At 41.0% G+C, this 14,648-nt stretch overlaps 1 protein-coding gene across 1 annotated transcript; it reads right to left on the bottom strand.

The window, feature by feature from the left end:
* Positions 1-2,098: 2,098 nt before the first annotated feature.
* Positions 2,099-6,717, bottom strand: slc26a10 (solute carrier family 26 member 10). Its single transcript, XM_028410122.1, has 18 exons — positions 6,279-6,717; positions 5,943-6,053; positions 5,653-5,810; positions 5,387-5,551; positions 5,154-5,306; positions 4,990-5,072; positions 4,759-4,906; positions 4,559-4,672; positions 4,382-4,459; positions 4,191-4,286; positions 3,903-4,009; positions 3,673-3,742; positions 3,417-3,599; positions 3,273-3,327; positions 3,086-3,174; positions 2,936-2,990; positions 2,703-2,809; positions 2,099-2,606 (listed from the first exon to the last, which is right to left on the bottom strand). The coding sequence occupies exons 1-18, from the start codon at positions 6,541-6,543 to the stop codon at positions 2,568-2,570; spliced, it is 2,076 nt and encodes a 691-aa protein (XP_028265923.1). The 5' UTR covers positions 6,544-6,717; the 3' UTR covers positions 2,099-2,567.
* Between the last annotated feature and the right edge of the window lie 7,931 nt (positions 6,718-14,648).

Here is a 14,648-nt window from a genome sequence, read left to right as displayed (position 1 = left end):
TAAATATTTATGTCATATAACCACAAACAGGCCGCCATGTTGATTCAAAACCATCCAATCAGAAGCAGACAGGAAGTGCTGACACGTCAAAGTGATCTGCTGGTGACTCAGTGAAGACACACACAAACCCTCAGACTGTGACAAAGGCGTGTTTGCGCCCTCTGCAGGCAGTGCAGTGTTACTACCTGCAGTAACAGCAGGGCGACGTCCATGGCGATGATGGTCAGGGAGTTCTCCTGCAGCCAATCACTGAACGTCTGACTGCAGCCCTGAAAGCCACAAACCCAGCAGCATCATGGGTAAAACATCACAGCACACCAGCGACACGAAACACAGGAGGTTAAGAGTGTGTGTGTGTCAGAGTGTGTGTGTGTGTATGGGAGGAGAGCGCTCGTCTGGTTGGACTGAAGGACACCTGTTGACAGGAAACAGGAAGTACAGCTGTTCAGCCATATGCAGGTTGGGGGGTTGAATCTGGAATCACTGCTGTAAACACATCCTCAATATCATAACTTCACAGATTGGTCAGGATCCTCTGTTTATCAGAAAGAAGAGGTGGCAGAACGCAACTGACCAATCAGAATCCAGTATTCAGCTCCACTGACCCTGAAGTGGTCTCGGCTCATGTTAAATGACCTCATGCTTATGAATAAAGTGACTGTAAATCAGACTGAACTCTGGGATTATTTCTCTGTAACAGAGCAGCCACAGCAGCTGGCCTGAGAGTCAGTCACAGTGTGTGTGTCAGTGTGTGTGTGTGTGTCAGTGTGTGTGTGTGTGTGTGTGTGTGTGTGTGTGTGTGTGTGTGTGTGTGTGTGTGTGTGTGTGTGTGTGTGTGTGTGTGTGTTGCTATAGTAACAACTGACACAATGTGGCCAGACTGTTTTTCCACTGTTTAACCACAAGGTGGACCCAAAGCTCCAGACAAAAATGCCATAGAATCTAAATTATCCTACCTGAAATGTGAGCCTTAATATTTCCACTTTTTCTGTTTGTTTTTTTCACAAATTGCAATATATAAAAAATATTCTATGAGAAAAGAAAATATTTGTATGTTGCAGTAAATAATACGTATGTGTAGTTGTTTTTTGATCCTTTTCTCTGTCAGATTCTCTTTCTTGTTATGTTTCCCACCCCTTTTCTTTTTAAATTCCAATATCGTTGGATGTAGACATGCTTAACCTGCAGTACTTTTTTCACAGGTAAATCAAAACTTTATTTAATTATACAGTAATTGCCAACCTTCCTGGGGGAGTTTACATGGATGTGTTTTGAATACATGCCTGCATGTGTGTGCTGTTAGTAGGCCTGACTGTAGATTCTGGCTTAGTAAACATTTGGCCAAAGCCTTGTGTTCCATGTGTTTTAATTGAAGTGGACTACTTCCTGCCAATTAGTGAAACACTTCTTGAGCTTTAAAGTGAAAACCCAAAGGGTACAGTGTCTAGAGGCCGCTTTGAAATATGCACAGGAAAAAATTAATAACTTGGCTATCCAACATCAAGCAAGGAAATAATTAGGTTTTCTCATTTTTTTTGTCCTGGTTTTGAACTTGCACTATATGTAGTTTTATCAGGTCAAGGTAACAAAAACGTGATGTGGAGGAAAGCGTTTAACATGTTGGACAGCAGAGGGCAGCAAGGCTGTAAGGTAGCACGTCACTTTTAATTAATGTTACAGAAGGTTTGTTTTGTAGCGTTCAATGTTGAAATGATTACACACAACTGATCAAAAGTAGGAAGATTTTTTAAGCTTTTTGATAAACCAGTTAAAGGCATGACTTTGTAGTGCTGCTTATTCTTTCACTCTTAGTCATGTGATTCAAGTATTTTTGTTTTATTTTCCATTATTTCCCAGTACAGATGCACAGATCTACAGTACCTCAGCTGATACAAAGACTGCTCTTCTTCTCTTTTTAATATCTGCCATGCTTCACATTCCATGAATCCCTCCTCCTCCTCCTCCTCCCCCACCATCACCTCTGACGCTCCCTAAAATTGATCAAAAGTTGTTTTTATTCACTGGACGAAAAAAAAACACACACACACACAATCCAAGTTTGGTTTTTGTAGGTACATTTATTTAAAAAGAGCCACTGGATGGCACAGGGTGCTGTACAAAGGTCATTTTAACATATTTTGTTCAGTCCAAAAAAAATGGAATGCAGTTCACTGTTACGCACATTTCAAAAGATATAAATATATATAAAATGCATTTCAACAAATTATGCAGTGCACTTCATATTTATTTGTAGTGCAATCAAACAGAAACTAAATAAATATTACAATGAAAAAATACATTGTATATGACAATGAAAAAAAAAACAATTTATAAACAGTATTACACAAAATTCATTAGATTTCATATACTGTATGAAAAAAAAACAAGTTTGTATTTAAAGCCAGAAGTCTGATATCTACAAAGAAACTGGTAACACTGTAATGTAAATGTCATGGTGCTACAACAGGCTACTGCTTCTTTAAAGCCCTGCTACACCTGAAGGACTGCTCTTTTACTGCTGTCTGTCAGCAGACCGCCGCTGTTTCCATTCCCAGATACTCAACTCTTCAGACCCAGACCGTTGTGGTGTTCTCTGAAGGTTTTTCCTTCAAGAGAAGACAGCAATATTATTAATATTATTATGTACATGAATTCAATATTAATATAAAAGCTTTATATTACTTAAAACATTCTGACTCTACCTTCTGCTGTTGAATGTACATCACAGCATCATGAACAGTGACAAAAATGTGCTGAGGGTTTATGTAGTTCATTAGACCGCTTGATGTTAGGATCTTTAGGACGCTCTCTAAGTGGACAGAAATCAGTAGTAGCAGTCAGCATGTGTAGTGTTAACCTTAGAAAACTTGTACTATGTCCAAAAAAAAAGAAAGAAAAAGACTTTTAGAGAATTTATGTGGAAGCAGAGTCATACCACTGCAGTTTGCCAAATACACATGAACTCCAACTTTCTGGCACTCAGTGCACATCTGCAAAAAAAGCAAATGTTATCATCAATAATCATTTGACACAAGGGAGAAGTTCTTACAGTGATGCTCATTGCATCTTACTTTTGCAGACTAACCTGCGTGAAGAGTCTTGCTCCAGCAACATCAACAAAAATCACACTGCTGCAATCTATTAGCACAACCTGGACATCACTCTCTGAGGTTTCTAGAGAGAAAAAATGTTATTTACACTCAACAAAACCTGTCAATAGGAAGATCCATATATCATATCAGCCACATGGTGATATTGTGAACAGCACATACCTGTTTTAAAGAAGTCAATTTCTGAGGAAAAAGATGTGTTTGCAATGCCTCTTTCCTGAACACAGTTAAAACAAGAAAATACTGAAATGAAATAGGATTGTAGCTTGCACACATATTCTAATAAGTTCACTGCTGCAGTCATACCACTGTGTTGACAGTGGCCTCTCTCTCCCGTTTCTCCAGAGCTTTCTGGGCCTTCTCCCGGCTGCGAATCTTCTCTGGCGTCAGTCCCAACAATCGGCTCATTTCTTCCCTGAAGAAGCTGCGATTGCCATAGTAAATGGGCCCGTTGTATGTCAGAATTTTCACTCCAGGCACTTCGTAGCACTGTAAGGGCAAATGTTTCATATGATCCAATCTTGAGGACTTATCATTTGTGCATATTGCTAACTTTGCTCACCTTGCCGTGGTTTTCCAGGGGTCTGTAAATTTCTGTATTGCTGGCTCGGCCAAGGACTGAGCATCCAGCTCTAAATTATTTAAATTGAAGTTACACATTATGATTCATGATATTCTCATCACAATTATAAAAAGTGTGTCTAAAATAAATCCATAACTGTCCTGCATGAAAAACAGTCATTTATAGGACTGTGTGTGTGTTTATTTGCACTGATGGAATGAAAACTGTACCTCTGTGTGCGGCAGATAACCGTCATCATAGAGAAAACCACCCCAATAGCCAGGCCAAGGTCCACATTCAGTACCACAACAGACAGCCAGGTCACAACCCATACCATCTACACAAAGGCACAACAACATACTACATGTCAGGATACAACAATCAACAATGGGAATGTGTGTAAATGATGCTAATCTAAAGAGATACACAGACATTTATGTTCTATTTTCCTTAGTATTATTATTATTATTATTTCCTACTATAGCATGCAGTCTTATATTGCTATTAAATGGCATTACAAAGTCAATCTTGCTGATTCTCCACAGCTCAGGTAAGTCTTGGAACTGCAGGAACATCTGCCTGAGGCTGGTAACATTGATGCATGCCAGGACTGCCTGAGGAGAGAGAGAGAAGGGGTCAGAAGAGACAACCTGATAAACATACTTCAGCGTGCGCACACACACACATACACATATATATATGAATATACCTTGGGCAGGAAGTAGAACAGAGGTCCAATAAGAAGCAGCACAATCAGGACAACAAGACTCGTGAACAAGCCTGAGAGCTGCAGGAAACACACACACATAAACACATTCATGATCAACAACATCATCAAACAGTCCTGTATTTATTTATTTATTTAACCTGCTGTCATGGTCACTACCTGTGTGTATCCTCCTGCACTCTCCAGTATATTAGTGGTGGCTAGAGTGGCTGAGCTGGGGAAGCAAGTAAAGAAGGAGGACACTGTGTTGGAGATGCCGTGAGCCAGCAGCTCCTGAAATCAAACAGCAGATCCAAAGCAAAACAGATGAGAGTCTAATCTGACGTTTCAGCAACCAGCTCAGACATCCCTGTATTTACCTGGTTGGGATGTATGGAATATCCATGTTTATCTGCGTAAATCATCGCCAGTGAGACTGAAACAGCATAGCCAACAAATGTTATTGCTATTGTGTCCCCGGCAATGGCAGGGAACGTGTGGAAGGCAGGCATTTGTGGCCTCGGGAATCTGTGGATATGAAAATGAATTAGGAATTATTACAGGTAGTTACTGATCTCATCACTGTTTTTATATTTTTTTTAAAGAATTACCCAGCTGGGATGTGGCCAACGATCGCAATGTTGTAAGAAGAGTCCAGTGAGGATGCATAGGCCACACCTGTAGCAATAATCACCTAAAGAGTGAAGCATTAACCCATAACCGTTTAATGATATTGTTAAATCCAAATTCAGCACTATAAGGTCAGGGGACTAACCGTGAGGATCTCCACAGGGATAGGTGTGCGCAAGCGGTGCCGGTAACGCATGTTGATCTCCTTAACTGGGACCAGAACGGCCAAACACACCAAAGAGATCAGCAGCTCGGCCATGTTGGTGTGAGGCAAGTTCTCCATCACAGACGCTAAAGTCTGAGCACACAGATCAGAGGCAGAATAAAGGTTACTTGCTCAAGTAAAATATTAGATCATCATCATGAATTGCTGCTTACCTTGAAGAAGGAGAAAGTACCAGTGTGGCGAGGAAGCCGCAGGCCCAGCATGCTTTGCAGCTGTGAGACTGTGACATGGAAGGCAGCGGCGCTGGTGAAAGCCTTAACAATTGGCTCTGACAGATAGGTGGAGAGGAAGCCCAGCTGAAGACCAAACATACAGAGCTGGCACACAAAAGGTTAAACGTGATGAGTGTGGAGGAATCAGAACAGATGTCTGCCACTTGTGTTGCACTGTTATATCATTCTGCGTACATCCCTCCTACCATTATAATTCCTGAGAGAAGTGCTACAGCCGAGGCCACGACAATTCTCTGGGCCTCAAAGTCAGCTGCTTCAGACGAACTTGAATTCATCCCCAGAGGAGTAGGAACCAGCTGCTCCACCACAGAGCCAGTCATCAGGCTCACTACAGCAAAAGTACCTGAGAAATCCCCACAGTGAGGGGGACAATCATCATTCATCATATCACTGTTTGTAACTTTGTTTTATCATGGCACAAATGATGTTTGCATTTCTCTGTTATTATATCAATAGTTGTCATGTGGACATTTACCTGTGGAGACATGGCGACCTGTGCCAAAAATCATATAGAGGACAACAGGGAAGAAGGAGGTGTAAAGGCCAAATATGGGGGCCACAGATGTGAGTAAAGCAAAGGCCATGCCTGTGTAGAAAAAAAAAACAAAAGAAAATAGAAGAGTTGACAAATGTATTTTTTTACGTAAAATATAAGAGGAGATTGATTCATGATTATAAAATTCTATAAACACGTATTACAGTATATGGTTTATTAAATATATTTAAACCTGCTGTTCTCTTAAATCTTAAATAATGTCATAACTGTAATTTTAATGCTTAAGTATATAATTTGATTGTAATCAGTGCTCACCTTGTGGAATATGAAGAATACCAACAGTCAGCCCGGCTATCGTGTCTCCTAGAATCCATTTCTTCAGCCTGTATCTCGGCAGCCAGCTGAAAATGGGAACTCTCTCCCTCAACAGGTGAAGGCAGGCTCGCCTTGAACACCTGCACCTCCCGGCGAGTTTTTCACGAAGCCGCAAACTTCCACTCGTGTTGTCATCAGAGCCGTAAGCCTGTTTGAAGCGGTCTTCCGTGTAAATATTCCTGTACACGGCCACCGAAGCGCTCATGTTGTCCCCTGTGGATGTGTGACTGATGGTAGTTAACCATGCACACGCTGTAGCTGTATCAGTCAAGATGCCTGTACATATATAGCAGACACTGCCCTGACCTCTAGAGCCATTGCATTTTCCTGTCAGGCTCTTTTTTAGCCAATGACATGGCTCATAGCGCGACCTTTTTTTTGTTACAGTATTGAACAACTTTTTTCACATCTTTGTCCTGCCTCACACAACATAAAGGTGTGTTGGTCCATTTTTTGCTTACAGAAATCCTCTGGGTCCTACTGCTAAAAGATTTTTTTCCCATGCAGAAATTAGAAAGTCAGACACACAATCTGCCTGTTCCACACACACACACACACACTTCTTTACACTGCACTATGCGGTAGGTACAAGCCCAGAGGAGGCACAACTGATAAAGTCATACAATGTATAGCACTGTGAGATCAAAGTAGTATTGTTGGTTGAACTGAGGTGTAACCTCAGACCATGTCTGTTAGTGAGACGTTCATTTCCGAGAAGGATGGATGTCTGTAATGGGTGGGTGTTTAAACTGTGTAGCCATAAGGAAAAGAGTCTGCATGGTACCTGTGAGACCTCTGTGAAACCCAATCACACATGGCAGCCTGGTTCGTTGATCAAACCACACCTTGATTCTGATTAGCAGTGAGCGAAATGCTGTTCTTTGTCAGGCAGGAGTGAGTACAAGGGAGCTTTGGATAAATACAAGATAAAACAGATTAAAAGAAGAACGTGTGTGTGTGTGTGTGAGCTAACAGGCTGTATTGTCGCATCATAGAAACACCACTATATCATCAAACTGGAATTTGTCTTCCTCGAAGTATGAGTGAGGATGAGGCAAAAGGAAATCACAGTCTCAAGAAGGGCTCAGTCAGGCTGGTGAGAATAAAACAAAGGAAATGGAGAATATACGGCTTGTTTGAGCCCAGTTTCTGGGCACTGTATGAAATAATGTCTCCCATTCAATGAGACTACTTGCAGGGGAGGCAGGCAGTGACACTGATCTCATTGGTGTACAGAACAACAGCCAAGGATTTGGGCTTGAATAGGCCTAGACTTCTCCTCTAAAGGGCAAAAATATTCTGTATTACACATTAAGTCTAGAGCAATGATAACAATCGAAGGGTTGCATTAGTGGATTTTCTATTATTTCATTGTATGAGGTGAAATTATCATTGATCATAACTTTGCTGATGCTGAGATATAAGCTAGCTTGCTTAGTGGTGGCTCGTACTACCTCCATAGCTGGGAAAGTTTATTATTGTAACATCAGATCTTTGCCTACAGTATCATGAAGAAGCAGTCAAGCTCCCTATCCTAATATCCATTTAAGTTTTGGTCAATTAACACAAACATGTAGGCAGCAAAGTCAGGGTTGGTAGGCCATCTTGGTTGCAGACTCTCGCCCGACTTATGATTCTGTCATTATCACAGCAACAGAGCAGACTGCATGTCCTCTTGAACATGCAGCACTGTGGTCACATGTTCTGCACCTGTGTGTTTCTGCTGCATTGAGATAATGTGATATTAAAATAATAAAATAATTCATTTGGAGCTTTAATGTTATGGACATGAAATCATCATGTCACCTCAGCCCAGAGGAAGCTATAATTAGCAGCGGGGTTGTTGGTCATCCCACATACAGCGACGGTGCTGGAGTCAGGTCAAATGATTTCTTCCTCAGTTGTTTATTCTAAATGTTTAAAAGGAAAACATTATCTAATTTCAGCTACATCTTTCATGTGCTGTTGTTATTGAATGAAAGTGCTAACAATGTAATCTGACAAGCAGAGGTGAAAAGTCCAGGGATGTGTTACAGATGAAATGTGTCATGTATCCCTGCCTTTTAATCTAAATGAAATAAACAGACGAGCACAAGGAGGGTTGTTTTTTGTTCTAGTGTAATATTCCTAGAATTTCTGTGTCTCTGGTGGAGAGGAGACACAGTGATATAAGGGACTTCCTTTAAATGCCAGGAATGCAGGCCATTGTGTTGATCAACTCGAGAGAATTTATGAACACACACCGACAGACTGATGTGTCTGCAGACTGTTTAAATAAGATATTAATCAGTGGTTAAAGGAACAATGCATTGAATAGAAAGGGATGTGGAGCTTTAACCCTAAACTAGATGAAACCCCTCTGACTTCTGCGTCATAACAGACAGTTCATCATTAATTAAACAATGAATGATGGATATCTAAAGAGATCAAAGATCTTCATTTTCATCATCAGGAACAGTGAGATTTGAAAAAAACATCATCATTGTGTTAGCGCGGTTTGTTACACAAAAGTCGTCCTTGAAAAATGTCCTGGCACACAAACGGGTTAAGTTTAGTTACAAAAGCTTCTCAGTTATCAAGAGGTACCTGTCCATTATACAACAGTCTGCAAAGACTGTCAAGACCTCGTGGCATCTATGAGTTAATCAATCAATTATTCTATGTAAGTATGGGTTGTAATAAGCTGCACAAACAGCCTGTGGGGGCGTTTATTTTTACAGTCCTGTTTTGTTTCCATTTTCAGCGTTGTTGATGTTTCTGAAGTGCAGCATTGACCCGGAATACAAACAATTAGCTATCTTGTTTATAAAAAAATTTCTCATGGTGTGTTGTGAGGCTTGTAAAAACATGAAGTTTGATGGCAGCTGTAGTTATGTTTGGCAGCATGGTCCCACTTTCCTTGTTGCATTAGCATTAATCACATTATAAAAATACAGCACCCACCCTGTCTCCTTCATGCTGAGTGTGTGTCCTGATCTTACAGGGTCTTTCAATTATTCTCTTCCAGGGAGAGTCTCCAGTTACTTCGTGGCCTATAGTTCCTGCTATTGTTCTTTATCTGCTTTATGGGATGCTTGTCCCGACCCCCCATGGTATGTTACTTTGGAAGTGACCTTGTCTAGGAGGGACTGCTGGAAGCCAAACCTCTCCTTGTGTCTCCTTAGCTCTCCCAACCCTTTCCGCTCGCTGCTCGTCTCTATCCATTAGTGCTTCTCCTTGTGCTGTCCAAGTATTGTTGTCTCCTCTGAAGGGACATGATTTATTCAGTCATTAGTGCGTTGTAATTTGTCACCCATGCCATGCAAAGGTTTTGCAACAGTTAGAAGCCAAGCAGAAAGCAGGAATCTGTCCAGCAGTCCTTTGATGTGCATATTTTAGAGCAAGTTATTAGGCTCTATTTAGGCAATGAAATAATTGGACAAGCATTGCCTTCTTTAACCTAACTTGCTAATTCATTTGTTCCCGACTTTAGCTGTAATTAGCTAGTCTTGATCCCCAAGCTGCAGTGTAATATAATGACTTTTTGTCAGAGATTTCTGTCCTGATCCTCAGTTGCACCAGGGTTTAAAAGGCAGCGGGCTTTCTTTTAAAGCAGTTTCCTAGCTTTGCGTGAGTCCAGTAGATTTTGGAGTGAGCTGCTTATTTCCTGTCCATTTTCTGATGAACGTCTCCTGACCTCAACCACACCTACCTACACGAGTCCTGTCCATTCATCACACATCTGGGTCATGCATCTCCTGGGCGGGTAGTACCCACCTACATCCACAGGCTCCCCAAGGGGCTTGTATCTGAGTGTGCGCTCATGAAGCATCCTCTGCAATTAAGTTTTATGTTCTCATTAACGTAACAACAGGATGATGACTTAACGATGCAGTGTATTTTAGCCTGGGTTAAGCATGTGATCATACTGCACCTTCCTTTTGATTAAACTGAGGGTAGATTGTGCACAGTAATTGTTGTTGGTGAGGTGAAGGAAGTGCTTCATTTCTGCTCCTCTATTCTGGCAGCCGCACAAAACCGGCATAAAAAGGTCAACACCGTGCCTAAGCAACTGTCTGTCATCTGAAAAGAACAAAAGGTGAGACCTGGATTCCCATCTGACCTTCCTTTCACTGTCCTCTCGCAGGATACAGTGCCACACATGGAAAACAAAACACACGCTTGTGTTTGGTCCGAGGGGTATTTCTGTCTGACGCTTTAAACATGCCCATCTTGCTGACTCAATCTCTAGAGTCCAGATTCACTACAACATGCAGTGTTTTTGTCATTTGACCACTCTGAATATTTTTTACTAAAACATGTAGGGGAGCTGTTTTGACCCGCAGAGGCCCTGAGTTGTCTGCAGGGTCTGGTTTTGGGACGAGGCACTTCCTAGCCCATGCCAGAGCATTGTGCAGCTCAAGTACACAGCGGCGACACAGCCTTGAACCACATTGTAAGAGCCGCCGCTGCATTGTCTGCCTCACCTCAACACTTCTGTCAACACTAGATTCACTTTCAGCTGTAGAGCACTTAAAGTGTTCCACACAAGTAAGAAACAACATTTCTCTTGTATGAACACTAATGATTAGTCCCATATGCATTACACACAAAACAGGGGGGCTAGAAAATAGGTTTGCTTGTGAAAAGGGTGTGTGTGTGATCATAGATATATGTAGAAGATATCAGTAGACCCAGATATTCAGACTGCGAACACAGCCTCAGTAATGGGTTACAGAGAATGTGACTTCAATCCACTGAAGTGACTTCAGTATTCCGTCTTGTGCGTGAGACTCTGATGGAGTGCATCCTTGAGAATCACCAGTGCAGACAGACTCACCTCAGACAGAGTTCACAGTAGCTACGTTGCACTCTTTGCCCAAAATGCTAACTTAACAGCATAGGTGCATGATAACAATGATTTTAAGCCTGGTACATGAAGATACATTTCAAACATTAGACAAGTGTATGAACAAATAAACCTGTTTTTTACCTGTTAAAGCACTGCTGATGTAATGAAGCACAATGAGGACACCCTATACACAACTGTAGAGTTTTACTAATACTATGGTTTTCACTGGGAAAATGACAGCTAAGCATGCAGTAGTCATGGTTGTTTATGAGCTGCAGCTCTGCTCAATAGTGATAAAAAAAAATATGACATCCCGGTGGACCCATTTTTTCACGATTCAAAGACACACTTGTTGGAATGGCTTTTGCCATTTTTTGCATCTCAGCCACAAGCTCTATCTGCTTACACAGCACATCATGTCATTCAGGCTGTACTGAGTTTGAAGAGTATCAAGAAAAAAGTTCAGATATTTTGTAATGTATCCTCTACCCCCCCTAACTCTTCAGTATTTTCATTTCCTGTCTGCATTCTTGCTGCAAGATGCCAAAAGGTAAGCTAAAGGTAAGCTCTACCTCTGCTGTACAAAAACACAGAGTGACAAGTGTAGCAGCGGGGATGGTTGACACCGGGCATGAGAGAAACTGACCATAGAAGGAGCTAAACAATATTTGAAACCTTGTCATCTCTAACAAACACATTAAGAAGGTCTAAAATAAACCCTAGATGTGGAATTCAGTCAGCATTGTCGCATTCATTCATAGTTTCTTATATAACCAGCTATTATTATGATGATGATTAATCCATTCTGTGGCTTTTAAACATGAGCCTAAGAGCTCCGGGGAGCAGCTCACAGGGCCGCTGCAGCACAACACACCCTCTGCGGCACGTACCAGGCTGAAAGCAGCAGGGTGGAGGACAGAGAGAGGTGGAAGCTGAACTGTACTGGCTGCCAGTGCCAGACCACCGCCCTGCCACAACGTGCCATCACTCATGTAGTCACAGCTGAAGCTTGAAAACAAAAGTAAAATAAGGAAGAAGGAGTTTGTTTTACTTCGAGCCAGATTTCAGAGCCTCAAAAAAAAAAACGGGATAATACAATAGAACAAAAATGTCCCTGCTTGTGATTTTGATGATTTCTGGTTTCATTTTGCACATTCATTAGGTCCATGGACAACAAGCATCCCCCTGGCCCATTTTCATCCTCAGATGTGCATCAGTATGTCACTGCTGAAGTTGTTCATTTGTTGTTTTTCTTTCACTCCAGTTTTTATTTCTACCTCTTCTTCCCTCTACAACCTCACTCTTATCTCTACTTATACAGCATCAAAGGGCACCCATGGCTCCAGCATGGTGGCTACTAGCTTCTCATTTCCTCCCCTGCTCTCCAGCCATTGAGCAGTGGCGTGCTCCATCAGGGCTGAGCGGACCCCAGGGAGTCTACCAGAAGCCTCCGCTAGGCGCTCACCGCCGCTTCCTGCTCATTTAAGTGAGCCCTCAGAATGCAGCACCATTGTCCTGGCTGTTATCTGATGGCTCCACTCAACAGACAGACAAAGCCAAGGGCCTGCCCCCCTCCACCTCTCAGGCGATGGCAAGGCTCTCCTGAGGTTTTATTTTTTTTGTTTGTTTTTAAACATGACAATAGTACAAGAAAGGAGCTCAGCAAACACTGATGACTGAATGGTGCTGACAGTGATACAGTTATGTCAAGTGAGGTTTGTTCAGATGCTGATCATAACATGCAGCCATCAGTTCAGTCAAATAAACAAGAGGAATGAAACATACATGCAGCCACACAGACAATGTAGCCCTGAATCATAATAAACAAAGAGAAAAATGCTGTGCAAAAATGTGAATTTATATTTATATTTTAGACAAAGTGTAGGTTGTGTTGCACGACATGTTGACTATCCTGCATGTTTCTACAAATTAAAGAGTTGAGTTCTGAACCAATAGATAAATAGATTAAGGAAAAGACAGGGTCAAAATGTCTCATTAAAAATCTGCTTTTTTTAATGACCACAAGCTTTGTATGACCCATCTGATTGATGATGCAATTTACCTCTGTAAACACAACCGTGAAGACTAAAAATAGCAGAGCTACCTGTTTTATAGTTTCCTGCCACAGGCCATTCACTAACTAAAATCTTTGAGATTGCATTTAAATATGAGAGCAGTAATGTTTCCTAAATGCTTAAAGCAACAATGGAGTTTAATGGGAAAATTGCTCTTGGGTTCCCCCTATGTTTGGATGTGTAATCCTACTGTTGTAAATGATCTGCAGTAAAAGCATCCCCCATATGTGACTTTATTTACATTCTGATGGATACGGAACTTGTATATCTTGGGACCAGCAACACTTTTTCCACACACTTGCATACACATTCATTCACGCATGCAATGCGTGAATGAATGTGTGGTTCACCTGTGTTTACTTGTGTGTTGCTCACCCTCATATTCAAACAGAGGCTACAGCAGCTCAATCATGTCTTCAAGGATACAGCATAGAAGCTAAGCAGGAAATTTATCAGTCACTAAACAACAAAATCCTCATATTAAATGTTTGTATTTTCACAAAGTAAGCCTTAGTGTTTTGTTATCGTACATACTAAACCATATATGATCCTATAGTTTTATATATGTATGTATGTATGTATGTATGTATGTATGTATGTATGTATATATATATATATATATATATATATATATATATATATATATATATATATATATATATATATATATATATATATATATATATATATATATATATATATATATATATATAAATTTTGTACTAATACACAAGACTAAAATGGAAACACCACCTACTGTGTATACTTTGGCATCATGAAATAGATCTAACATGGGAGCAGCGTCCTCTTGTGGGGAGTTGTGGTAAATCAGTTTCCCTCTTTAAATACAAAAGCTTTTCATTTAAAAGTTATTTTTTCCTCTCATTCTCTTTTTCTTCTTCTCCGAGACTCTTTGCCCCACACAGGGAGAACTGAGGGGCTTTCCTATAGAGACACCATTGTGTGTGCTGTATCAAAGAGAGATTTGTTAAGGGAGCTTTGGTGTGCTGTGATATCACCCACATCAGTCAGGACTACCTGTGCAGGTGCCTGCAACCGGGAGGTTGGGGGTGGGCGGTGGGAGTCTGGCCTCACTGCCTGCTCCGATTTCATAGAAAGGCTGTAACAACAGAAGGAAAGGAATCAAAGCAAGAGAAGAGTCAGGTTTAAGCCCTGTTAAAGCAAATAAAGGATCAATCAGCTTCTTCTTTTACATATAGAAATGTTAATATTTTGCCCTCGGTAACATGTTAAAGTCTTAATGAGGCTTGATTGTTTTTTTTTTCTCTCCACTGGGGTCTTCATCGGGGTCTGATCATTCTTCAGTAAATAAAATACTTTAATATTAACAGTAGAGCTGCCCCTGCATACAAGATGTATGAGAGTCCTGAGTTTAAATGTTTC

The sequence above is a fragment of the Parambassis ranga genome, chromosome 7 (genome assembly GCF_900634625.1).
Source record: "Parambassis ranga chromosome 7, fParRan2.1, whole genome shotgun sequence".
NCBI classification, from domain to species: Eukaryota; Metazoa; Chordata; class Actinopteri; family Ambassidae; genus Parambassis; species Parambassis ranga.
This window is presented reverse-complemented; position numbering and strand designations above follow the sequence as displayed.

What these genes read in the sequence shown, in the direction of transcription:
- slc26a10 (XM_028410122.1), bottom strand. Translation starts at nt 6,543, where the DNA reads ATGAGCGCTTCGGTGGCCGTGTACAGGAATATTTACACGGAAGACCGC. An exon ending in GTACTTTCTCCTTCTTCAAG is followed by an intron (nt 5,307 to 5,386) that starts GTAAGCAGCAAT and finishes CTGTGTGCTCAG; the next exon opens with ACTTTAGCGTCTGTGATGGA. An exon ending in AATTGACTTCTTTAAAACAG is followed by an intron (nt 3,175 to 3,272) that starts GTATGTGCTGTT and finishes TTTTCTCTCTAG; the next exon opens with AAACCTCAGAGAGTGATGTC.